General features: G+C 35.7%; 5 protein-coding genes across 7 annotated transcripts; 4 read left to right on the top strand and 1 right to left on the bottom strand.

Annotated features, from left to right (window-relative positions):
• The first annotated feature begins 1,224 nt into the window (after positions 1-1,224).
• LOC135796016 (uncharacterized) lies at positions 1,225-2,709 on the top strand. Of its 3 annotated transcripts, none has more exons than XM_065307877.1 (6): positions 1,225-1,439; positions 1,494-1,562; positions 1,635-1,712; positions 1,771-1,903; positions 2,013-2,110; positions 2,181-2,709. In XM_065307877.1, exons 1-6 carry the CDS (start codon positions 1,335-1,337, stop codon positions 2,508-2,510), a joined length of 813 nt encoding a protein of 270 aa, XP_065163949.1. In that variant the 5' UTR covers positions 1,225-1,334; the 3' UTR covers positions 2,511-2,709. The 3 variants fall into 3 exon arrangements, with proteins under 3 accessions (XP_065163949.1, XP_065163947.1, XP_065163950.1); XM_065307878.1 differs by having other exon boundaries at positions 1,297-1,439; positions 1,494-1,566; XM_065307875.1 differs by having other exon boundaries at positions 1,229-1,439; positions 1,494-1,712.
• On the bottom strand, positions 2,535-3,860 carry LOC135796015 (actin nucleation-promoting factor WASL-like). The gene is made up of 5 exons (XM_065307874.1): positions 3,670-3,860; positions 3,206-3,587; positions 3,004-3,152; positions 2,723-2,953; positions 2,535-2,668 (listed from the first exon to the last, which is right to left on the bottom strand). Exons 1-5 carry the CDS (start codon positions 3,757-3,759, stop codon positions 2,552-2,554), a joined length of 969 nt encoding a protein of 322 aa, XP_065163946.1. The 5' UTR covers positions 3,760-3,860; the 3' UTR covers positions 2,535-2,551.
• Positions 3,735-9,746, top strand: LOC135795583 (uncharacterized). Its single transcript, XM_065307299.1, has 9 exons — positions 3,735-3,828; positions 4,764-5,530; positions 5,580-5,816; positions 5,878-6,138; positions 6,209-6,250; positions 7,446-8,180; positions 8,241-8,480; positions 9,093-9,353; positions 9,414-9,746. The coding sequence occupies exons 2-9, from the start codon at positions 4,790-4,792 to the stop codon at positions 9,477-9,479; spliced, it is 2,583 nt and encodes an 860-aa protein (XP_065163371.1). The 5' UTR covers positions 3,735-3,828; positions 4,764-4,789; the 3' UTR covers positions 9,480-9,746.
• Positions 9,747-9,800: 54 nt separating this feature from the next.
• LOC135796014 (odorant receptor Or1-like) lies at positions 9,801-12,001 on the top strand. Its single transcript, XM_065307873.1, has 4 exons — positions 9,801-10,574; positions 10,634-10,873; positions 11,219-11,479; positions 11,538-12,001. The coding sequence occupies exons 1-4, from the start codon at positions 9,801-9,803 to the stop codon at positions 11,604-11,606; spliced, it is 1,344 nt and encodes a 447-aa protein (XP_065163945.1). The 3' UTR covers positions 11,607-12,001.
• Positions 12,002-18,855: 6,854 nt separating this feature from the next.
• RasGAP1 (Ras GTPase activating protein 1) lies at positions 18,856-24,924 on the top strand. Its single transcript, XM_065307648.1, has 10 exons — positions 18,856-19,521; positions 19,714-19,831; positions 19,895-20,530; positions 21,257-21,449; positions 21,515-21,663; positions 21,729-22,149; positions 22,216-22,451; positions 22,717-23,067; positions 23,125-23,457; positions 23,525-24,924. Exons 1-10 carry the CDS (start codon positions 19,467-19,469, stop codon positions 23,610-23,612), a joined length of 2,580 nt encoding a protein of 859 aa, XP_065163720.1. The 5' UTR covers positions 18,856-19,466; the 3' UTR covers positions 23,613-24,924.
• Positions 24,925-25,684: the final 760 nt, after the last annotated feature.

Raw genomic sequence — 25,684 nt, 5'->3', positions numbered from 1 at the left:
GGGGTATGAAAAATAGATGTTAGCCGATTCTCAGACCTACTGAATACGCATATAAAATTTGGTAAAAATCGGTAAAGCCGTTTCGGAGGAGTATGGAAACAAACACTGTGACACGCAAATTTTATATATATAGATTTTATCTAGGAGTTAATGTTGAACATCAGGGTGCTTTTCATTTTTGTTTATCTCTATTAGTTCCTGAGATAGTTGATTTTTAAGTTTCGATGGGAGTGCACATTTCACTTAATGAGATATACTGGAAAATTCTTTACTGCTATTAGGTGAAAAGTTGTTTAAATTGTATCATTAATGAGGTAGTTCTCAATATTTAATTAAACAAATCATTTAAATGTCAGGCGCCTCCGCCAATTTTTTCATAGTTAATAACTTTTATTAAATTTAAAATAAAAGTACTGTTTTATCATTCAGGAATTCAAAATTCCAACTTTTTATTTAATGTTTCGACGGGAAATTTTTAAGAAAAAAGTTCGACTCTGTGGTTCAAGCAAAAAAATTAACAAAAAAGTTCAACCCTGTCATTCGACCAAAAATGAAATGTTTGGGACAAAAATGGCTATTTTTCAAGTGCTTTTTAGGGCACTTTTGGAAGGATAATGGGGTTGGAAAGATATGGAACGCGTAAAGAGACTCTCGAACATTCTGAAATAAATTAGTTAATTGATCTATATACAGCATAACAGAATTTTTATAGTTTCTGTCATTCAGTACATTCACTCACACATCACAACCATGAACGATTCAATTAACAAAGTCGAATTCAAATTATACTTTTAAGGTCATTCCGAGATGTCGCTAATATGTCCTTTTCGACTAAAAATCTTCTCGCGTTTTTATCATATCGTTGTTGTAAGGTATTGTAAACATACACATTGCTCATCGCAGCGACGCATTTTATCAATTTACATTGACTTTATCTTATTTTACGCTTGAAACTAAATCATAAAATAAAACAAATTTAAATAATTCATTTTTTTTTATAATTTATCAACAGATATTATGTAATATATAATCAATTACTATATTGTATGTACGATTATGATTAATTAACAAATATTATGTGGTTTGCCTTGCGATTTAAATGCAAATAATATAATAGTCTGACCGTCACGGGCTCTTACTCTATAATTCCACTACCAATCTAAAATTTACCCATTGTTATTTATTACTCTGTTGTATATATTTATTGCATCCACAAAAATAAACGTAAACTAATCAATTGTTGTTTCAGGCTCGATTCTGACTTGACAGAATTGTGAAACGTCAAAAAGTAGCAACATCAAAATTATTTGTAAATGTGGTTTATTGATTGAATAATGAACGAACAATACCATTATCATCATCAGAATCAAAAGGCGGAGTATACTGACTCACAGAATGCACAATTCGACGATGTCATTATTCGAAGAAGCAATGAAATTGTAATTTAATTGTCAACGCGCTTATAATTTATAAACGTCGCTATTTTTTATTAGATTATCGCCCGAGCAAACGTCGAACTATACAACGCAATGTACGGTGATCGACATTGGAATCTGGTTGATGTTGGTATGATTTACTTGATGCAAAACCAGAACCTATACTATTTGATTCTCTTTTCAACTGAAAACCTGCAGCCAATTTGGCAACGCGAAGTCAGTCGGAACCTTATATACAAGATTGATAAGCCCTATTTTCATATACTTTTTGTTAAGGTTTGTATTATTATCAAAAGATAGGAAAACAGAGAAAATGTATTCATGTTTGTTTTAGAAAGAACTTCATGGTCTTAATTTTGCTGATTTAACGGAAGCGGAAATGTTTTTCTACGCGATGGAACGCCTGTGGCCCTTTAGGAACTTCAGTAAAATGATTAGTAAATTTACGACGCGCTTTGCAAATTTCTGTAAGTTTTCAGCAAGTCCAGTTCTTTAAAAGTTATTCATTTAATAAATTTTGCATCGTTCTAAACTCTGTAAGGCTATTTCATATTATATATGCTATTATAATATTAGTTAGCAGAAAACGAGTTCCACCAATGCCCACAATCTCAAGAAATCAACATTTCCAAATTGTAGATACAAAACCACCGTCGTCTTTCGGAGAAAACCAAGTAATATACTCTTATGTTACAATGCTTAATTCTATATTTATTTTGATATTCCATGAATGATGTTTTGAAGTTCTACAGAGATGAGGTGCCTACCAGGATGACAGTGTTCAATGGAGCAGGGATAAACACACAAGATCAACATCTTAACTATGCCTACGACTACAGTGACGCCGAACAAAGCCACTATGGTAATCAAAAAATCGTTTCAGGACGTGTTCCAAAACCACCTCCCTTGCCACCACCAGTTATGGGTTTTTCCTATGCTTCTTCCAATGATCGAATGGGTCGAAACTGTAATGGTCTAAATACAAATACGAAAAACTCATTTGAAGCGCAGATCAAACATGAAGCCAGAAAACACAATTCGGCCATTCAGAATTTGTTCAAGTATCTTCCATGATTATGATTGCGAAATTATAAATAATGTGATGTGTAATGCCCTTAATTCCATTGATCATCTGAAGAATCGTCATCGGTATCCGAATAATTATGCACAATGTTTCTTTTTGCAAGTGCCAAAGCAATTGCATTAAATAGCTGCGGCTTCTGTGTATTTTCCTTAAAAAATGATTAGTAACTAAACAAAGACGTGACAAGTACGATTGGTCATACTTTTTGTGATGATTCATTGATTGGCTCGTTGTAGAAAGGATTAATCATTGAATAATGTTTCATATCTTCATCGCTAGCCCATGAAATTGCTGGAGGTCGAAGCATGGGACGTTGGGAAGATTTTACGCCAGTTTTAGAATACGGTCTTAATTGACAGGCAATCCAATTGACATAGTCATGTATTTCAGGAGTATTGAGTTTATCCGTTGATAAATTTATATGAGATTTTAACTGGAATTAATATTAGCTGATTTTGATTAATACTGAAAAGATTTGCTTACTTCTTTCTTAATTTCTTCAATAATATCGTCATTTTCAATTCCTTCGTAGTTACCATCATTGTCAAAGTGGGCCAGATGTTTACAATTGATCGGATGACTAATTTCCGGTCGTAATTCACGTTGTTTTCGTTTCGCTTTTAATTCACGCACTAAAATCAATTGAAAGTAAGTTAAGCTGATATTATAATTTGTGTTTACATACGGGACCACCGTGAAAACAGAGACAGTTTCATTTTTTTGATACAGTCGAAAATCTTTTTGTTGGTTGCAGGGATTGAGTGGGTTTTCAGTACGTGTTGATTCATGTTTCGATAAAATTCATCCGCTTCCAGAATTTCGCAAAAGTTAAGACCGAAGACGGCGTTATCACCTTCTATCATTTGGAAAAAGGTGTTTGGTGTTTCGTAGACAAATTGTTTGTAGATTTTTTGATGCCATAATAAGGATGCGTCAAGTGGTGAGTACAATTTTAAGTAGTGACATTGCTTTAACTGGTCGAAGAGTAAATACAGAACGCCTACATGAATTAGCATCCATTTGGATTGATGGCTTTGGTATACTTGTACTATACCTGTTGCCAACGTCTATTAAATAATTACATTTGATTTTTTTAATTAATGATAAATTAAATTAAGTTAAATGTATTTATTATAGAGGATTACTTACATCACTTGTTGATTCTTCGTTTTTGAAAAGCTCGATGAACATGAGTGCCTCATTTTCTGGTAAACTATTGGAAAGTTTAATTATTTTCATGGTCACTTGTAGGTATGTGCTGAACTACTGGGCAGTTTGAGTATAATTGAGTAGCAATTTCATTTCAAGGTATTGTATTGGTTCTTGATATGTTATGACTAAGGCACGATTGTTTTAGTAATTGTTTAACTCAAACTTATAACTGATATTTTTAAAAATATCACTGCTTTATGTTAAATTTATATTACTGTTGAATTTTTACCATGAGTTTATCTTCGTTGCCGACTAAATTATTTCGTTTGATCGTGTTTTTTTAATGAACAAAGTTGTGATCTCTGATAATTAAATTCTATCATATAAAAATCACAAAATCTGTTGGTAAGCGCATATCTCAACAACGCCTTGACCAATTTGACCAATTCTTTTTTTTAAATGTTCGTTAAAGTCCAAGGATGGTTTTTACAGCGAGAAAAATTCGAAAAATTGCCGTAAAAACCCTAAAGGCAGCCCTTTTCTACAGGATAAAAGTTGGCATTGAGATTCAATCATAGTTATAGTTAAATAGTTGAATCTGAGATGGCGCGCTGAATTTAATTAACAGCAATTCTTTATATAATTAATTTCTTTAAAATAAAATTACGAATATTATTAATAGAATTGACACATACTATGTCTAGAACAAGAGGGTTACAGGGCTAAAAGCATTGTAAAAATCTTAGTTGATATTAGTAATTGAATAAAACAAACTGATTTAATTGCACGTTTATAGGCAACCAAGTTTGCCACGTGTGAAGATTGCAAAAGTACAAATGCTTTAATGACACAAGATTGTAGGTATAAATATTTGATCATTATTGTTTTAAAATATTGCATGAAAAGTTTAAACTTGTTTTCACTTAGATTATCATATTGAGATTCACAATGTTTAAATATTAACGAAGTGAATTTTGCATATGTTACATTTTAATTACAACGTATTTCCTAGGTCTGTTAAAAATTGATTCCTTACTTAACTGATATAACATTATATAAAAGGCACGCATTATGCACGCGTTTATTTCTAGTTTTGTCACCAGCAGCGTTAAACAAAATGGAAAAACACACGACATATTTCTACCACCCGGTGAATGTCTTATTCTGGACGGGTTTACAAATCTACGACATCGAAGACAAACGTTTAAACATGTTATATAAATTATACACCTTTTTGGTAATGGGCGTTATCGGTGGCGGTTATCTCGCCAGCGAAATAGCATTTACCATAGATCACATGGATGATCTTGAGGTGTTGACATTTGCTCTGGGTTATGTGATGGCGCACACAATCAGCGTTATAAAACTACTTCTGTTAATCAGCAAACGTAAAGCCGTAGGGAAATTTATTTCGTCCCTCGAGCAAGGCGAATTTTTACCGAATTTTGAACGTGGTGGAGACGAAGAGAAAGAAATAATTGATTACGCTGTATGGCGGTCGATGATGCAGGGAAAAGTGTTTATCATCACCGTCGGGATATTGGTAGCATCAAATTTTCTTCAGGGGTTGATTAGTACGAAACAAATGTGGGATGAACATCGTGCCAATATGACGATTACTCCACAGCCGTTTCCGTATCCGTCCAAATTGCCGTTTGCTTTCAGTTCACAACCAGTTGTTGCGTACTTTTTAGCTTTAGTTTATCAAACATGCTGTATATGGGTATTTGCAAGATATCTTGGTCATTCAGATACAATCATCACTGGGTTGATGATGCATGTCACCGCTCAGTTTAAGATCGTCACCAACTCTTTGCTTAATGTTTTGAGCAAAGCAGAAAGAAATACGAATATTTATGTAGAAAAGAAAACGTTAATTATGTAACCACAATAACATAAATTTTTAGCTCTCGAAGATTACAAAAAATAAATCTCTGGAAGTTTATGGCGAGCAAGATATTGATTCAGGTTTAATTAAAAAATTAAATGCTAATTTATTGCTTTGTGTCAATGATTGCGTTAGGCACCACAACGCCATTTTGGATTTATTGGATAACATGGAGAATACCTTCAACGATTTGGTTCTGGTTCAACTCTTGGGGTATTTAATAGCAATCTGTGTGGGAATGTATCAACTACCTATGGTGGATTTATATAATAAATTATATTATAATGAGAATTACGTAAAAGTATTAAATATTTTAGGTGGAAATTGCAAGTGCTACTTTTATGAGTACCGTGTCGTTTACGCTGGCAATGACGTTCCAACTGCTAATTTACTGTTGGAACGGCAATGAATTGTCCTTGCATAGTGTAAAAGTCGCTGATGCCGCTTTTGACTGTGCTTGGGTCGGATCCTCGAAAGCAGTTCAGCTGAGCTTGGTGCTTATTATCCAACGCGCTCATCGTATCTGTTATCTGACAGCAGGGAAATTTGTTGATCTTACATTGGAGACTTTTATGACAGTGAGTGAAACATTTTGAGTGGGAAGAGAAAAGGTACTTGTTAAATAAAATGGTTTTTTGTTTGTTTCAGATTATACGTGGATCATTATCTTACTCTTTGGTTCTACGCACGGTCAACGAGGAAGAACTATAAATATTGTTTACATAAAAGTTATTGTTTACACTAACTTACTAACTTACTGTTTACACCTTAGTAAAACATAAAATACTGAAATATTTATTAGAGAATACCTGCACGTGATCAATTTAGTGCTTAGTGTAATAATGGATTAAATGTTAACATCTAGAACTAACGCAAATGATAAAAATGTAATAATGTTTCATAATTTTTATTTATTTGTTTGCAGCTGGCAGCAAAGTCATTATCCTCCAAAACCCGGATCCCCTGATTTTAACCTGGGATCTGTTTTGGTACTTCCTGAAACACCACTACCTGAATGTCACTAGACAGCTCGTTGTTCTCTCGAACGTAAATAATTTGAATTATAGCATTCCAAATTGAAAATTTTTACTACAAAGAATAAGAAACACTAATTTAATTATACGAATATCTTACTAGGCATGTATATTTAATTCAACTACTAGCTACTGCCCGCGACTTCCGGTAGTGTTTGATAAAAATGTAATATGGTTTAACTCCCATTTTGTGGTTTTACTCCCATGTTCTAGACATAGTATGTGTCAATTCTCTTAATAAGATTCGCAATTTTATTTTAAACAAATTAATTATATAAAGAATTGCTAATAATGCGCTATCTCGGATTCAACTATTTAACTATAACTATGATTGAATTTCAATGCTAACTTTTATCCTATACAAAAGGGCTGTCTTTGGGGTTTTCCTGGCAATTATTCAAATTTTTCTCGCCGTAAAAACCATCCTTGGACTTTAACAAACATTTTAAAAAAATAATTTGGCAAATTGGTTTAGGCATTGTTGAGTTATGCGCTTACCAACACATTTTGCGATTCATTTTTATATTATAGATATTACTTAAGCTAATTACTTAATCCAGAAATAACTGCACCCTGGGATAATAATGCAACTTTAATAAATTCCATAACTGACATGAACTGATTTAATGACACAGTCCGCAGAGGAATTCGCATATGTTTTCGTTCTTAATCATATCTATATCCATAGATTCCCACACACAACCGATAAATTAGCATACTCATTTTCTTCTTTTAATTACAGAGCACAAAATGATATTAAAATGAATTACTTTTCCTTTCCTTATATATACCCAACATTTAGAGTTTCCTTGCTAGTTTTGAGAGAATATTTCTTTTTCTAAAACATGGAGAAACACACTACATATTTCTATCGTCCAGTAAACAACTTATTCCTATGGGGTTTGCAGATCTATGACATCGAGAATAAATATTTCAATATTTTGTACAAATGTTACTCTTTTGCTATGTTGGGAGTTCTCGGTTTCGGCTACCTTGCAACCGAGATAACATACAGTTTGGATCATGTCTATGACCTACGACAGTTTACATTTTCCCTGGGCTATGTGATGGCTCATACGATCAGTGTGATTAAACTAATTTTATTCGTATTTAAACGGAAGGCAATCGGTAGATTTGTTTCATCTTTAGAACAAGGTGAATTTCTACCGAGTTTCGAGCGCGGTGGAAATGCAGAGAAGAAGCTCATTGACGACGCAATATGGCGGACAAAAATGCAAGGCAGAGCTTTTATTTCCACCGTTGGATTATTGGTGGGGTCCAATTTTGTTCAAGTGGTAATTTATACAAAACAAATGATTGCTGAACAACGAGCTAATGTTACCATCAGCCAGCCACCATATCCTTACCCTTCTAAGTTACCTTTTCGGTTGAGTTCTAATCCAGCCGCGAGTTATTTCCTTGAATCCTTTTATCAATCGGCATGTGTTTGGATTTTTGGTTTGTATCTTGGTTATTCTGATATGATCATCGGTGGACTGATGATGCACGTCACAGCGCAGTTTCGAATTGTCACTAATGCCTTGCTTACTGTAATGGATAAAGCCGAAAGGAAAACTAATATTCAGGTATGTTATGATTTTACTTTCAGCAACACAAAAAAATTAATAATAATTTTATACCTATAGCTTGCTAATATATGGGAAGACAATTCAGTAATGGAGGTTTATGGAGAGCGATATATAGATCCAATTATAAATCAGAAACTCAACGATAATTTGTTGATTTGCGTGAATGATTGCGTTAAGCATCACAATGACATTCTTGATTTATTGGAAAACATGGAGAATACTTTTAATGACTTAGTTTTAATACAGATATTAGGTTATTTGATAGCAATATGCGTCGCTTTATATCAAATGTCGTTGGTAAGTTGGTTTTAAATTATGTATTGTAATTGCATAAACTTATGTGTTTTTGTAATTGATAAACTCAAAAACGGCAGAACAGATTTTTAATATTCTTTCACCAATTAAAAACTGTCTAAAAAGTGAGTAGCATGAGATGTATTTTGGGTAGAAAACAAATAGTTACATAATTCATATTATTGCCTAAATGAAATCATCTTTAAGAAATTTATTTATTTCTAGGTTATACGCGCGACTTTGTCTGAGTAGTTTCAGTAAAATCGAAATTAATTTTTACATTCTTTTTAAAGACCTTGTATGTGTCCATTCCATTAATAAGATTTGCAATTTTATTTTTTAAAACATCAGAATTGCTACTAATTCATTGCCGCGCCATCTCGGATTCAATTATTCAACTAAAACTATGATTGAATTTGTATACCAATTTTCAATCCATATTTAGCACCCTTCACGTCATAATTTTCGATATTTTAATAGTTATTCTCCTATCCAGAGCAAAGACAAATCCAACAAATCACAAATCATCAAAATCTGTCCAGCCGTTCTAGAGTTATAAATGCTGTAACAAACGCAACTTTAAAACATGTGTATTGATTAAACTACATGTTTTAGACAAAAATTCCAAGCGCGTCATTCATGAGTACGCTGTCGTTTACAATGGCAATGACATTCCAATGTCTCATCTACTGCTGGAACGGCAATGAAGTGTCTTTGTACAGCGTAAAAGTCGCCGATGCCGCTTTTGACTGCAGATGGATAACTTCTTCAACAGCAGTGAAGCTCAGCCTGGTGATGATCATCCAGCGTGCCCAGCGACTTAGCTATCTTACTGCTGGAAAATTCGTCAGGCTTACACTAGAAACATTTATGTCGGTAAGTTAATTAACATCGTATTGTATTTCATATTATTGAACAAATTTTTTATTTCCTTAGATTTGCCGTGGAGCGATGTCGTTTTCATTGGTTTTAAGGACCGTCAACGAGGATGAAATTGCATAAATGTTAATTACCTAACCTCACACCTCACCTATTATAGTTAACCTACGTAATTGATGTCACACTAATGGTTGCATATTTATTTGTGAATCTTGCACGTGTTTGAACTAAATTATAGTTTACACTGCATCACATCAAATCTTTACCTGTTTAGATATTGATTTGAGAAATCCGCACATGTCACCCACTTAAATTATAAATTAGGATAAACTTTCTGCAAACTTTTAGCAATTTTAACAAATAACAAACAAACTTTTAAACTGTCAAAAATTCCTTTAAACATTTCATATCCTTATACTTAGTTAGTTATTATATAAAAGCAGAATGTTTTCAATTTTTTGTATAGTTATCATAAACATGGAAAAACACACCACTTATTTCTATCGCCCCGTGCAAAACATGCTCTGGGGCGGCGTAAAAATCTACGACATTGAAAATAAGTATCTAAACATTTTACACAAAATATATTCGTTTCTCTTGATCGGAATATTTGGTTACGGCTACATTATAACCGAAATAATCCACGTTTACTATCACATCCACGATATGGATGAGTTCACATTGACTCTGTGCTACTTAATTCCTCATTTTATCGGCATTGGAAAGGTGATTATCTTCCAAGTGAAGCGGAAATCTATCGGTCGATTTATCACATCTCTCGAACACGGCGAATTCCTGCCGAATTACGAACGCGGCGGTAATGAAGAGAAAGCCATAATTGATTACGCGAGAGCAAGAACAAACCTGCAAGCGAAAGTGTTTGGTATTGCTGTCACAGCAATGATAAGCTCGAGGATAATTCAAGTTAGTTTTCATACGAAACAGATGATTTACGACGAGTATACAAATATGACAAATTTTGAGCCGGTGTTTCCTTATCCGTCAACGCTGCCATTTCCTATTAATTCCGATAAGGCTATGGGATACATTTTTGTGTTTGTGTATGAAACATTTAGTATGATATTATTTGGATGGTATCTGGGTAATTCCGATGCAATTATCACCGGGTTGATGATTCACGTTAGAGCGCAGTTTAAAATCGCAACGAATGCGTTACTAACTGTAATGGATAAAGCTGAAAGAAATACAAATATTTACGTATGCAATATATTATTTTTAAATGTTTTATTAGAAAATAAAAGGTGTGTTATTCGCAGCCGTCCAAAATGTTTGAAACACTCATTACTTTGGAAGTGTACGGAGAAAAAGAAATAAACGCGAGTTTAAGGAGGAAATTAAACGATAATTTATTGATTTGTGTGAAGGATTGCATTCGACACCACTACGCAATTCTTGATTTATTGCAAAACATGGAGAATACTTTTAATGAGATGTTATTACTTCAGTTTTTAGGTGATTTGTTGACTATGTGCGTTGGTTTGTATCAAACATCATTGGTAAGTATACGTATGTGTATATTGGGTTGCCTAGCATGAAACTAGGTTTAGCAAAACATTTACGTTTATTACACATAAAATCGTTATTTTTTACTAGTAAATTGATGAGTTATTCAGTGCGAAAAATAAATTAATGACTTAACATCATTAAATCCATAAATATCACATTCAGGATATAATTTTCTTGAAATGCAATTGAAATGCAATTCGTGCCAATTTTGGAAAAAGTTTTGTTCTATTTTCGATAATGAGATATTAATGACAGGAAAGCAAATATCCGTCGCTTTGCAGCGTAATTGTGCGCTGTGCGGTCGACGATTAAATCATCAAATTGAATGATTGCAGCTGCCGATCATGAATCCGTCTTTCGTGAGCATGGCATCGTTCACGGTGGCGATAACGTTCCAATTGCTCATCTACTGCTGGAACGGAAACGAGGTGTCCTTGTACAGTGAAAAAGTCGCCGATGCCGCGTACGATTGTCGGTGGCTGAATGCGTCGCGCGAAGTCAAACTCAGCCTGCTGTTGATCATGGAACGCGCGCAGCGGCGCAGCTACCTGACGGCCGGGAAATTCTCGAAACTTTCGCTGGAGACCTTCACGGCGGTCAGCATCCGGAAACTGATTAATGATGGATTGAATAAGTGTGTTTGATTTGTTTTAGATTTTTCGTGGGTCAGTATCGTACTTTATGGCGTTACGAAAGTTCCATGAAGCTGGAATATACGAGTAGATAATTTTCATTGCGTGTGCCCCTTCAATAGATGTCGCTTTATATTATTAGTTCATAACTAACATAACCATGTCTACAAAAATTGTTTTCTATGTTAATGTTTACGGTTGTGATTTTAATTTTATATTGTTTGACATAATCGACAAAAGTAAAGAAAATAGAAGATAATTCTATCGTAATAACCAGCCTGAAATAAATTTAATCTATGTAGGTATATGTAAAACAAAGTCGTGTTAGTTAAAACATGTATAACTCACGAACGGCTTGATAGATTTTGATGATCTGTGATTTATTGGATTTGTCTCTGCCTTGAATAGCAGAATAACTATTAAACTATCAAAAATTATAACTTAAAGAGTGTTTACTAAGAAATAAAAATTGATATTTAAATTCAATCATTATTATAGCTAAATATTTGAAACCTAGATGGCGCAAAAGTGCATTTTCAGTATTGCTTGTTCTTTTTAAAAGAAAATTTCAAATCTAATTTTAAAAAAATAAATAAATTACATTTTTACTAATTTTACTTTACTTTTACTTTTTCACTTTAAAATTAATCTTAAGTGTTTCTCTAAAACTGAAGTTTGGTAACAATAAAATTTATATTTTGATAACTAGCAAGTTAATAAACGATAGAGTTGAGTTTGGTGTAATCGGTGTAATGTTTGTATTATGCGCAATATTGACATAACTTCTAGGACGCTGTTGTGCGTTATCGCCGCTAGTTCAGTAAATATGACACGGCTGAATTGATTTGAACGACATTATTGTGTGATTTGTAAGTTGCGGCAGACAAGCAGTCGCTTGTGGACACAAGGCGTAAATCGTAAATCGATCGACTCATTCATCGACTTTATTGTGACTGTGGTGTTTCCTAATCATCAAATACTGTGATATCCGGTGTTTGCAGATAATGATAATGTGCTCTCACCATAAAAAAAAACTAGCTGTCTATGCGATAGAAGTGCATGTATTTTTATTTTAATGATTAATTGAGTTGTTGAATATCGTCAAAGATGTTTTATGGATGATGTCGCCCACGTGCGCAGTTTCGTGCCGTCGGCGTACACGCGAATCGATTAGTGCTAAAAGGAGAATGACTTCATTCATAAAAACCGCTTCCTGTCTGCAAGCAAAGGCGTTTGCCGAGCGAACGTGTTTTGTTTGCTCGCAATGCGCCGCGCATCGACCTGCAGTGTACTTCTTGTACCACTTGAGACACTTGAAACAACGCCAATGACTCAAAACAAACGATGCTAATGAATTGCTCTTCGTGTGTATTGCGTGTATCAAATATCTCATTTCAATATTGCGGCACGTGAACTATTTTTGTCTCTGGGTGATAAGTGAGGTTATGAAGTGAAATTGCACCATATGAAACAACTTCCGGTAGACTACATTCATAGCATTGGTCAAGGTTTAGCGCCAGTTCTTTGTATTATCGTTTATGTTTATTCGTTTTTCTTAGAAAGTGTTTTGCAACTTAGTTTGGATTTGCAATTCGTTGATGGTATCAAGATTCGGAGAAAATTTTATGTTGTTGACATCAACGACGTGCAAAAACATTAATTCAGGGGAGGCTTTTCTTGTTTTTAACGTATATGTATATAAAAGAGAGTTTTGTTAGTTACACCATTAATAACTCAAGAACGGTTGGACAGATTTTGATCATCTATGATTTTTTCCTTTCGTCTTTTACTAGAATAACAGAATAACTATTAAAATATTAAAAATTATGATCTAAAACGTGTTAAACAAGGAATGAAAATTAACATAGGGATTTATCGCAGTTATAGCTAAATAATTAAATCTGAGATGGCGCTAAAGTGCATTTTTAGATTTTTTCATTTTTTATAATAAAATGGCGAATCTAATTGGTGGAAGCGACACATACTGAGTCTCAAACAAGATAGCAAAAATTAATTACATTTTTACTTAAAACTACACTGGTGAAATCACGTTCTTGCCCTTGAATCTTAAATCTGCTATATGTAGCTACGCCACTGGTCTGATCTGGCTACCATTACCTATCCCACTTTCTTAAGGACGCCTTACGATTACGAGCGAATAAATATCTCGTAAAATTAAATTATGTCATCGTCACTTCCTGTTTCCTGTCGCAGACAACACAAGAGTGCCAAAATAAAAATAAAACGATACAGTGTAATTATTTATCCCCCACTACTTTTCCAGTAGAAAATATGTACGTGACGTGTTTTCACAATCGACAAAAATAAAAAAATACGTGTTACATACCACATAAAATATTTCATTGAATAATTAGCAATATTACGCCATCAATGACGAATGAAATGATGTGTTGATGACGGAGCTGTTTTATTACATTTGTCATCGATCGTCACTACGTCGAAATCATGTTCATGCTGATTGTGATCATAATTCACAATCTGTGCTAATATTAACAAAACTGTTTGCTTAATAAATAAATAATTCTATACAACTAGGCAACATTCACATTACTCTCTATTTTTAGGCTTACCTAGAATTATGTTTTACTATGTGAACTAATAAAACTGTTTAAATTCTGCATACTATCATAAAACTAAAATGAAACGTTGTAACAACACGTCTACGTGATCAACATCAGCAGAGCACAGCACAAAGTAAACAAACGAATTTATAAATGAATGAATGAAATGTTTGGAGTGTGTAATGTTCTAACTTACCTTGCAGAGTGAGACTGTTTAAATGTCTATAAAACTACTGAATAAATATATTTTAATCCATTTATCTTCGTTTTATTATATTTTTTATTTTTACGAGTCTAGCTATATTTTTAGGTTAAATAAAAGCAGACGTTGTCAATTTTTAGTACTGGATGGCGCCGCCATTGTCAAAAAATTGCAACTTATTTGTTTATTTTTAGCCTAATAATTACTAATTTAAAGCTAACAGTAATAATAATTATAATTCATGGAACTACACAGAATTGCCGTGCATAATAATTCTATTGTATTGATGTACAAACGATCGTTAGCGTCCGCGTTAGATTTTTTTTTTCGTTTGTAAGTCTATTTCTTTATTCTTTATATTCCTGCAGAGCGCGTTACTCCAGTTCCCATGCGCGCGTCGCGTTGTTTTTCTTAGTTTCTAATGTTTCAACAATTTTCTGTTATTTTCGTTCGCACCGGTTCGCACCATTGTTTTTCGTGATTGTTATTTTTTCTACGGTGGAAACTGAAACAAACGAAGACCAACACGCGTCATAAACAAACGAGACGCGTTGGTTATCAACTGATTTCATCGAGATGTGATCAAAATTTGCACATAATGTCATAATTATATTGCTGCGAGCATGATTATTACACAGAACACACCTTATTCATATCTCATTACTGTTTATCAGTGATTAATGTGATTATATGCGCATTGTTTCGAGTGAAATTAGTTTGCAATGAATTAAACTAGTGGGGAGAAAATAGTTTCATACAGTTGGCAACACTGTTGCTGACGCGTCAGTGTGTATAGTTTGTAAAATATACATAACCTACAAAATCATATTTGAATTGTGTTGACTTGCAGTGTGCTGAATAGAATTGTGAAGCAGATTTTCATCCACTGAAATATTAATCTGTTTATTTCTAGGTTTATTCTTGAAGTTTATATTAGTACCGAACAAAATACCATCTTGATAAGTACTTGAGTGAGATCTACGGCTAGATATAATTGCGATTCGTGCAAGTTGAGTTTTGCGACAATCGCGACCGTGGGAGAACCGCTGTGAATAACTGAATGAACTGGTTTTACAATAAGAAAATGCACATTGCTCCTGATAGTAAAAATACTCACACATAATAACAATAATAAATGTCATACAAATTTATTATTGAGATACAAAGTGACGTCACGCTGTATAAAATAGCGACATCTGCGTCACAAGTCGAGAGAAACATATTCACCAAAAGTAGCAAATCAAGCCAAGTATTTATGAACAATGTGTTACGCACAACAATGGCGCACGTCACACGTCGTCGGATCAAAGCGCGTATTCACCACATGGCGCGTCGGACACGAACGCAATCTCTTCGTGCGTTTCACACTTTGCACGTAGGTACACATACCTACATACGACGCGCTTGGTGCGCCACAATGACGAATTAAAATTACACGAATTATTACTTCAAGTAGGCGCGACGCCAGGGCATTGAATTCGGAATTCATGCGGGCATGATGAGACGACAGTTAGATGCGGTTTTATTGCTTGCGTTTCGCACACTATCTGCTACAATTATGTGTAATATTAATTATGAGATGAGAAAAATGGGATTCATTCATTGATACAGCGTGTGGTATTTATTGTTATTATGTTATTCTTTTGTTTTGGATGTCAAAAGGTTAAATTTGTAAAAGAAGAAAAAAATTAGCTTTGTTCGCGATTTTTAATAAAAATGTAATTAATTTTTGTTTTCATGTTCAAATATGTGTCGATTTTACCAATAACATTGCCAATCATTTAAAAGAAATTAGAAATGATAATAATGCACTTTAGCGCCATCTAGAATTCAATTATTTAGCTATAATTATAATTGAATTTCCATACCAATTTTCAATTCTAATTAACTCACTTAATGTCATAATTTTTTAATATTTTATTAGTTATTCTGCTATCCAGGATAGAGACGAATCTAACAAATCACACATCAACAAAATTTGTCCGGCCGTTCTCGAGTTATAAATGTTGTAACTAACACAACTCTGTTTTATATATAGATATTGTATTTATAGTTTAAAACTGTACAAATTATACATATTTTAGTTCTTGTAATATTTAAGATTAAGTTCCGTTGACGTTTAATTATCTAGTTAAAAATGTCTTAAATTAATTTAAAGTTTCTTGTTTAATGTTTGTTTAACACGTTTGGATGCTTTCGAGATGAGTATAAGTTCGTACTGCTACAGCTAATAAAATTAAAACGTTCAACTCTATTAAAGGGATGTGATTAACGAGCCGGCGTCATAAATATTAATAGAGGAAGGAAGGATGCGCCCGAGCCATATCCGATGCCACTGAATTTAAGGTTTGACTTGACTGATGGCGGTGATAATGCGATGACAGTACTAACTACACACAACGCACTTGTGCAAACACTTTTTTCATAAATCTGCATTGCAGTTGAATAATGCTATTGAAAAAAGTTTGGTATTTACATTGTGACTGTACTGTACATTAACCGTATACCTAACTTTTATTGTGTAATCTATGCTAGGAGAATCAATGGCTGGAAGAGTTTTGAACAATTACAGAAAAAATAATTTTTATGGTATCTGGTAATGACATACATTATTAGACATCGTATATAAGTGAATTTTTGGGAAAATAAAGTGATTTTGAGAAAATAATTCGTTGAAAAAAGAATTTTCTAAATTTAAGATTTATGAAACTTTGGAAATTAAAAGTCCTTGATGTAAGAAATTAGCCAATGCACCTTAAAATGCAAGAATATTATTAGGAATGCATCAAAAATGGAAATAAATAAAGCTTAAAACCAGGAACAGATGATTAAGTCAGAAATTATTGCAATCGACCAACAAAAGTGCAGCCAAACATCCTTTTATGTTGCTTTTGTGACGAAAATTTAGAATTTTAATTCATTTGAACCTATTTACTAACGTTGATAATGCAATATTCAAATAAAAAGAAAGAAAAAAATTAGACAAAACCCGATCATGCTTCCAACCATGTTTTGTACTTTTGATGAGTATCAATTTCCCCACAAGAAGCTACCATTACGAAACCATGACATTATTAAAATAACCACTAATATTACGACCACAAAACACATTTCCCAGCTAATCAGGCGTAAAACGTATTGTGTGACGTGTGTAGAAATTATGCAAAGGGATTGAAAGGGCGATGTGCGCTGATACAGGATGGAAAATCCAATTAGAAGGGTGTAAAGTTATGCGGCGCTGAAACGCGTGTAGGAAAGCATTGGAAATGTATTTTTAGACCGCTGCCAACTTCAAAGGCTCGCTTTCCATTCAAATTAACACAATCGACGTCCGGCGATCACGCCAACGCCTACACGTTCAACGTGGGCAGGCCAATAATCTATAACCGTGTCACATTGAATTATTCCCGCAATCGCAGGCGATTTTTTCGAAAAATTATTTCAATACTTCTGCTGATAACAATTTAAACAGTTTTGCACAAAGGAATTTTTAATGTAATTAACTTAATCAAGTTGATGCCAGGCAACTGGTGTTAAAACACTTAAAACATTCCGAATCTTTTACATTGCAGTAGGAAAAGCAAGTAGGAACATGTGTAACATATGTAACACCGTCTAACAATGACCGTGTGGGTCGATTTACAGCTCACTGCACTTTTATGACTAAAACATGTCGTGGTTCTTGGGTGTTTAAGTTATAATTCTGGCATTTCCGCCATATATGAATTAAATTTACGCATGGAATGAAAAAAATGTCATTATGTCTTTATGTGCGCAGAATTGAGGTTAGTTTAATGTCTAAGATGGCGGTGATTTCCGTTTTGTATGCAAAAAACAGCAGAAAATCGCATTTAAACATGAATTAGCTCAAATTTTAAAGATAATTAATATATATTCTATTTCTGGTAGTGTTATCATTATACCCCTATACGGCAATTAAACAAACGAGCCTGTAATTAAACAACAAACAACAAAAACAAAAAGCTATCGTTATTCGACGCTATTAATGTTAGCACATTCAAGGTCATGTCACGCCGCGCGATTCATTGAGGTAAACGAGCCGGCATCGCCGGCATGAATGAAACGAAATGATAACGCATTCGAAAAGTGTGTGAATGACACGGCACGAATTGAAAATAATTATTTTCGATTATTGTGCTGTAATTTATTTCGTTTAGCGAATTTGGTTGCCTAAGCAGAGTTTAAACCAAACAAAAACAAGTTTTGTTTCATTATTCGTTAATTTTGAGCACTAAAATATAAATTTAGGCGTTTTCCAGGAAGAGACATGTGCGAACAGTGTAATCGGTGCCAGCTGTAACCTATCATAATACAAACGATACCAAGCAGAACGAGTTGAACGCGTAAACGTAATTTGTCGCGCGCGTCCATTCATGCTTTCGCCGTCGAATCCATTCGAATTGTCGAGTTCGTTCATTCGGCAATATTATGAATGTACTGTGCAAGTGCAATAGTTGTCTTGGCGATCGCTAGAGTTCGCTAGTGGCATATCTCTATCTGTGTTTAATTCAAGCGGAGTTGAGTTTGCGTGGAGTTGTTCCCGGTCGGTCGCCGCCCGCCGATTCACACCATCACACGCAGCGCGCACTCCGGCTCAGTTTCGGTCGCATTCGCGTCGTCGCACGTGCGGTGCTTGCATTGTCGCTGCGCATCCTTTCATCCAGTCGCTAATCATCAAAATCAGCACCACGTCGATTAGCAGTTGATTTTTTTCACGGAGACCAAGCCACGACCGGGATACTACCGAGGCGCGCAAGTGTGTGGTGAGCTGTGCGTTCGTTTACGATCGGTGACGTCACGAAAGCAAACGACAATCGAGTGTTGTTAAACAAAACAAGTGAAACACGGAAACGCATTATATGAAATCGCAATGGGTTTACTCTTGAGCTTTGGTGCGCACAGTGGCGTGATTCGTTTTCATGTTGAAACAAAAGCAAAGCGCCGAGTGTGAAGGGTGTGAAGTGTGAAAAGTGGAAAAGCGGACTGTACTTGTACACTCTGCGCGCAGGCAAGACGCACGCCGCGTGTGTGTCCCATTCAGTTTTTTTTCGACGCACCGCACGAGCGAGAGCGCCAGCAGCGGCAGTGCGACTCGGCAGCGCGACCGACAGACACACGCCGCGGAGAGGATATGGTTAAATAAAACATGGCGTCCGACGACATGAAAGTCCGTGTCGAGGAGCGCCTAAAGATCAAGATCGGTGAGTGCCACAGCCCGCTTGAACAAAGTCTTTTCATGCACGCAGAGAACCACGAATTTCGGCTTCTTTTGGTGGCAGCCCCGATGTGTTGTCATCGCGCGTAACCTCAATTTCCTGGACGCGTTATTTTTGTTGTTATTATTGGCCTACTAAAATGAAGTTTTCCTTTTCTCAATGCAATATCAATTTCAGGTGAAGCCAAGAATCTGCAATGTCGGAACGCGAATTCTGTGCACCGCGACGTCTACTGCACAATTTCCTTGGACCAAGAGGAGATTTTTCGGACTTCAACAATAGAGAAGACACTTAGGTATAAGCATAAATGAGTAAATCTTCAGTATTCATTAATTTTTAATAATTCTCCACTTTGCAGTCCATTTTTTGGTCAGGAATTTCAATTTGAAGTCCCTCGTACGTTTCGCTACCTCTCCGTGTACGTGTATGACCGAGATCGCCACTTAAAACAAGATAAGGTCCTGGGAAAAGTCGCCATCAAGCGTGAGGACCTCGCCAATTACAACAATCGCGATCATTGGTTTGCCATTCGGCCAGTGGACGCCGATTCGGAGGTGCAGGGCAAAGCGAACATCGAACTGATCTTCGAGCATCCGCACGGCGTTGGCAGTAATTCGTTAGGTTGTAATTTCGCGCCAAATAAAAGATTAACGGTGCGTGTGATCGAGTGCGTGGATTTAACGCTGCGGAACGGCTCCTGCGATCCGTACGTGCAGGTGTGCGTGGTGTTCACCAACGACAAGCTGCACTGTAAGCGGACTAAGGTGCGAAAAAAGACAGCGTGCCCGGAGTACGACGAGACATTCGTGTTCGATGCCGGTGAGGAGGGTCGCGAACGTGGTGGAGATGTGGTGTGTCCCGAAACCGACGTCGAAATCTGCGAACTGCAAGTGTCTGTGTGGCATAACGCTGTTGGCGGCGATGTGTTCCTGGGGGAGTTTCGCGTGCCACTGCGTGGACTTCAACAGCAGACTCGGGCGCCGAAAAATGCCTGGTAAGAATTGTTTTTGATTCATTATATTTCGATTCAATTGTGATTGTTTCCCATGGAAATCAGGGCAACAAAAGAATTTCGGAATTTTTCAACGCAAACAATGCGACGGCGAAAAATGAGCTCACAATTCGAGAGCAGCGCGAATTATCTCACTCATTAGACTAAAAATCTGTGCGTCTTTTTATTACGACTAATTAATGCGGAATTGTAATAAAAAACAACAACGCTTTTTTTATCTTAATTGCTAACACTGACGAAGCCATGGTACAAAAAAAGTCATAGATATTTTTAAATTACGCTTCGCGGTCATTATTTTTCGCTGGCCTCACGAGTTTGCGGTTTGATTAACGAATATGCACTCGAGATTTTCGAGAACAAATATCAGTTTTTCATTTATTCCCGTCTACGCCTGTGAATCATAATATTGCGTTGGTGTCGAATGCATAAATTTTTAATCGTGTGTATCCTTGATTGCCCGACCAATCGAATATTTTTGCAATTCAATTCCAGCGCACGTTACTTTACACTCGCGTGCGCGCGCATCTTGTTACATTATTGATTCATTCTGAATTCATGAATGAACCACGCGAGATTGAATCGCATGAATGTGGAAACTACGCGCATTATATTCTAATGCACATTCGAATTGATTGACGGTTATTGATTGTTTTGAGTGTGTGTTGGTTTCGCTGTATTTCATTCATGGTTTTTGTTTTGTTTGTGAAGGTATCTACTGCAACCGCGTTCGAGTAAAAACAAACCAAACAGCTCATGCTCAACACCGCCCGGTACAAGATTGTCGATTGACAATTCGCTAGGATCTCTGAGGCTACAAGTACAATATACTGCCGATCATGTATTCGAATCCAAAGTTTACGCGCCGTTGCGTGCGTTATTATTGAACAGCGTTCGAGCGAGGGTGAGTTTACGACCAGAAACATTCGATTGAATTTATTTAATAATTTTTGTTTTCAATTTAAATAGCCGATCACGTCGAGCGCCGTTTACATTCTGGGTGAAGTCAGCACTAGCAAAATGGATGTCGCCCAACCGTTAGTTAGAATCTTCATGCATCACCGACAAATAGTTCCATTGATTCGCGCACTGGCGGATGCAGAAATCTCCAATTTAACGTATGTTGCAACAATTATTTTTATTTTTTATGTTAATTGTTATGTTAATTTGCTTTTATTCGCAGTGATCCCACAACAATATTCCGTGGAAACACACTTGTGTCTAAAATGATGGACGAAGCAATGCGAATGATTGGCCTGCAGTACCTACACAAGACACTGCGCCCGATTTTGGAGCAGGTTTTCATGGAAAAGAAGCCGTGCGAGATTGATCCAACGCGAGTGCGCGACGCCAACACCATTCAGCAAAATTCCACCAACTTGAAGAACTACGTGCAGAGTGTATTTCGCGCTATTACTGAGAGCGCAGTTGACTGCCCGGCGTTGATGTGTCAGATCTTTCATACGCTGAAGGAGTGCGCCATGTCGTACTTTCCTGACAACCGCGAGGTGCGCTACTCGGTCATCTCCGGCTTTATTTTCTTGCGATTTTTTGCGCCGGCTATACTTGGACCAAGGCTTTTTGATTTGACCAATGAACAATTTGTAAGTTTTTTTTCTTCAATTGTATAAAACAAACATTTAATATTTGATTGTTTTGAATATTATTAGGACAGACAAACGAATCGTACGCTCACGCTAATGTCTAAAACCATCCAATCGCTAAGCAACCTTGGAAGTTGTCGCTCAACGCAGCAGGTGTGCAAAGAAGAGTACATGGAGGTAATTTACAAAGAGTTTTGCACGGAGGCACACGTTCGGGCCGTGCGACAGTTTCTCGAGATTATCTCGGCGAATTCCAATACGGACATGCCGCCCGTTGACACGCCGGTGACGCTCAAAGAAGGGTGAGTGTAGACTACCGCTTGGTTAATCATTTTGTAGACTGATTGAATTATCGCCGCGTCAGCGACTCGTTTTTTGCGCGCGCCTACACGATTAACGCTGCGTTGTTTTTTGTTACTTTTGCGAAGGGAGGCGAAAAGGTAACCACAGCAGTAAGCACGTAGACATTTACGACGCTTGTATTTTGCAGAATTGTATGTGTGTCTAACGAAAATATTACACACAATTAAATGGATTGTTATTGACCTTTTGCGTTGAATATTTCAGAAATATGATAAAGCGTGCTCAGGGCAGGCGGCGTTTCGGCCGGAAGAATTTCAAGCAGCGCTACTTCAAACTGACCACGCATGACCTCAGCTACGCGAAGAACAAGGGTCGCGACCCGCTGTGGCACATTCCGCTATCGAACATTCTAGCCGTGGAGCGGCTGCACGAGCGCTCCTTTAAGATGCAGAACATGTTCCAGATTCTGCAGCAGGAGCGCGTGCTGTACGTACAGGCACCAAACTGCGTAGAGGCGAAAGAATGGATCGATTTGCTTACGAAAATCGTGCAGACGAATAGCAATCGACTAGATCGGTATCATACTTGCGCTTTTATCGATGGACAATGGTTATGGTGATGATTATAAGACAATTTGCTTTTATCAATTCTAATCAATTGTTTTATGTACAGCTGTAAATCGACAATGGAATCTGGCGAGGGATGCACCGAGGTGTCTGCAAAGGAGAGCAATAATCTGCATATGACGCTGGATCCGGAGCGAGACCTGCAACGAATGCACTCACTTGTGATATCGCAATGCACTCGCCTGGAGAACCTGCAAAAGATGTGTCAGATCCAGTATACTGGGACGATACAGGCGGGTAATGTGGTACCCTTCATCGCCGACGACTTGGAAGGCTGCTATACCACTATTCAGCAGATGTTGGAGTGTGCATTTGATATCGAGCAGAAACATCGATCTTATCAGCGTACTCTGGTACGGGATACTGTTCGAGGCAGCAAGTAAGTTTATTCTTCATCGTTAACAATGAAATAAATATTGCAACAAATCGTATTTCTGTATTTTTAGGGCTGCACCGATTGGAGATGACAACTACCTGCATGCGTCGCGAATGAATCTTGATTCGTTTATGCGCACGCGCCGCGAGGAACTGTAACAAAGAATACTATTATTCGAATAAGCCGTAAACCAATTCAATTAGCAAATTGTATAAACAAACACAAAACATGATATTCTTCATTAAGACTGTGAATTAATGTAAGCAAACGAAACACCACTTTAATCTATATTTATATTTACAAGACAAGATGGTTAAGGAAAACTACCAAAATTCTAAAAATTTGACGTATCTATTTCATGAGACATCTGAATCTGAGTTTGCTCATTCACAATGTTCGTACAATCAAAACAATCAAAATGTGACTACAGAAGCGCAATTAGTTCAAGTTAAATCATTGGTACATGGATACATTGATTTTAATTAACGCAAAGTACAAATAATATTAATTCTATATTATGTCTTCTAGAAAAATATTGCAATGTTTGCGATTATTTAACGATTACCGAAAATGAAAGTTTACAAACGTGTTATTTATTGAGAAAACATATACCGTGAAATACTTGCTTTGTGATGTATTTCTTAGGATTTTAATTCTTAAATTTTATTGATTGATGTGAAGTTGCCAATTTCACATTTTATTATACAAGAAGTTACGGGAGGAATTATAGGAGTTTGGCGACAATGAGATGATACTATATTATATACCTAAATACTACGGAAACCGCAAGCAATAATTAAGAACAAAACATATTTTTGTATATTTGTTGTATTGTAAATAGGAAGATTTTATTTGTTGAGTTTGAGCCATCGAAAGTGGGCATTTCTCATTCTTAAATCGTAGATATCATCCAAACTCTAAATCGATTACGCGTCTATTAATAATTAACTAACTTATTAACTCGCATATTAATTTTTATTATTGTTATTTTTATTTTTTGTTATTGCAAAACAAAAACCATATCGCTTTATTATTTCGATGATGTGTGTTCGAAAATGTATAAAATGTATTCATCATTGACGATCATTTGTAAACAATTTTGTATATCACTGAAGCTACATTCAAATTTGTACAGGAATTTAAGTTTTCTCATAAGTTGTATACGTTCTAATTTAATTATTTATTATCGCCGCAAGACGCAACTCTGAAACATTGAAATTCGACTGTTTCGATTGTTATTCATATATTTTACCTAGAGTTGATTGCTATCATTAATTCAGCGTTGTTTCAACGGACAATTACGTGCTATTAATTAACGATTATTATTACATTTGAGATGTATGTACATTAGTGTATATTTTTTATATTATCGATTGTTTGTATGCATTTAATGCGTTTTCTCATTAATATTATTTTTATTAACATATAACTTATTTTTATTTGATAATAAATAATACATTTTAAAATTTTTGTGATGCTTGCTTACTTTTTGAATTTTCTCGTGTTTTCATAGGACTTATATCATTTTATTATAAATTGTTATCTTTGTGTATAATTCTGCCCTCTATAGTCTCTAGGGGTGACGGCAGAAATGATTCGTTTCAGGGCACCGTATGAGGCTAGCAGTAAAAGTGATTCGGGATCAGAGCAACGTAGGGAGTGACGGTAGAAGTGACTCGTGTTCAGAGCACCGTACCAAGGTAGCGGTAGAAGTGACTCGATTCAGGGCACCGTATAAGGGTTGCGGTAGAAGTGACTCGTATTCATAAAATATAATTGTTTTTGGACCATTTAGCCCAGTAACTTTAATTATTTTATATTTTTACCTGATAGAGAATTTTCTAAACATTCAGAATCGTCGAAAAAAATGATTAGGCACCTCCCCCTTTGCCCATTTTTTCTTAGGAATTTAGATTTCATCTCTTAGATTTCCATTTTAACTAGCCTATTTTATAGAACGTAAAAGTTGATTTCGTGTATGTGTGTATTGCCATATTGTTAATTTTTAGTTTCGGCTTCTCAAGTACGTTTCTCTTCTCAAGTACTCGTACGTTTGTGTATAAACAACTTTTTTTGTTTGACTGACTCGTATTATCGCTACGTACCTGCCTTGTATCTGGCTACAAGCAGCGCACACGGTAGTCGTATCACCGCGTGGTTCGCGAACGCGTCTCTCTAATCGCCACACGTTTTCAGACTTCTATTATTCAATTAATCGTCGTGTAATCTT

This window comes from Atheta coriaria, unplaced genomic scaffold (assembly GCF_025399875.1).
Source record: "Atheta coriaria isolate IRGN ID8LTWV9N9 unplaced genomic scaffold, Caltech_Dcor_3.1 hic_scaffold_7_pilon, whole genome shotgun sequence".
NCBI classification, from domain to species: Eukaryota; Metazoa; Arthropoda; class Insecta; order Coleoptera; family Staphylinidae; genus Dalotia; species Dalotia coriaria.
The sequence above is the reverse complement of the archived record's forward strand: the minus strand, read 5'-3'. Positions and strand labels throughout refer to the sequence as shown.

Excerpts from the sequence above, each read along its gene's own strand:
- LOC135796016 (XM_065307875.1), top strand. The coding sequence starts at position 1,335 with ATGAACGAACAATACCATTATCATCATCAGAATCAAAAGGCGGAGTAT. Across the intron at positions 1,713-1,770 it reads TTCATATACTTTTTGTTAAG|AAAGAACTTCATGGTCTTAA; the intron begins GTTTGTATTATT and ends TGTTTGTTTTAG. Across the intron at positions 2,111-2,180 it reads CGTCTTTCGGAGAAAACCAA|TTCTACAGAGATGAGGTGCC; the intron begins GTAATATACTCT and ends GATGTTTTGAAG.
- LOC135796015 (XM_065307874.1), bottom strand. The coding sequence starts at position 3,759 with ATGAAAATAATTAAACTTTCCAATAGTTTACCAGAAAATGAGGCACTC. Across the intron at positions 2,954-3,003 it reads TTGAAGAAATTAAGAAAGAA|TTAAAATCTCATATAAATTT; the intron begins GTAAGCAAATCT and ends TATTAATTCCAG. Across the intron at positions 2,669-2,722 it reads TCAATGAATCATCACAAAAA|GAAAATACACAGAAGCCGCA; the intron begins GTATGACCAATC and ends TCATTTTTTAAG.
- LOC135795583 (XM_065307299.1), top strand. The coding sequence starts at position 4,790 with ATGGAAAAACACACGACATATTTCTACCACCCGGTGAATGTCTTATTC. Across the intron at positions 6,251-7,445 it reads ACTCTTTGGTTCTACGCACG|AAACACACTACATATTTCTA; the intron begins GTCAACGAGGAA and ends TAAAACATGGAG. Across the intron at positions 8,181-8,240 it reads AAAGGAAAACTAATATTCAG|CTTGCTAATATATGGGAAGA; the intron begins GTATGTTATGAT and ends TTATACCTATAG.
- LOC135796014 (XM_065307873.1), top strand. The coding sequence starts at position 9,801 with ATGTTTTCAATTTTTTGTATAGTTATCATAAACATGGAAAAACACACC. Across the intron at positions 10,874-11,218 it reads GTTTGTATCAAACATCATTG|CTGCCGATCATGAATCCGTC; the intron begins GTAAGTATACGT and ends GAATGATTGCAG. Across the intron at positions 11,480-11,537 it reads CGCTGGAGACCTTCACGGCG|ATTTTTCGTGGGTCAGTATC; the intron begins GTCAGCATCCGG and ends GATTTGTTTTAG.
- RasGAP1 (XM_065307648.1), top strand. The coding sequence starts at position 19,467 with ATGGCGTCCGACGACATGAAAGTCCGTGTCGAGGAGCGCCTAAAGATC. Across the intron at positions 22,150-22,215 it reads ATTTGACCAATGAACAATTT|GACAGACAAACGAATCGTAC; the intron begins GTAAGTTTTTTT and ends GAATATTATTAG. Across the intron at positions 23,458-23,524 it reads GATACTGTTCGAGGCAGCAA|GGCTGCACCGATTGGAGATG; the intron begins GTAAGTTTATTC and ends CTGTATTTTTAG.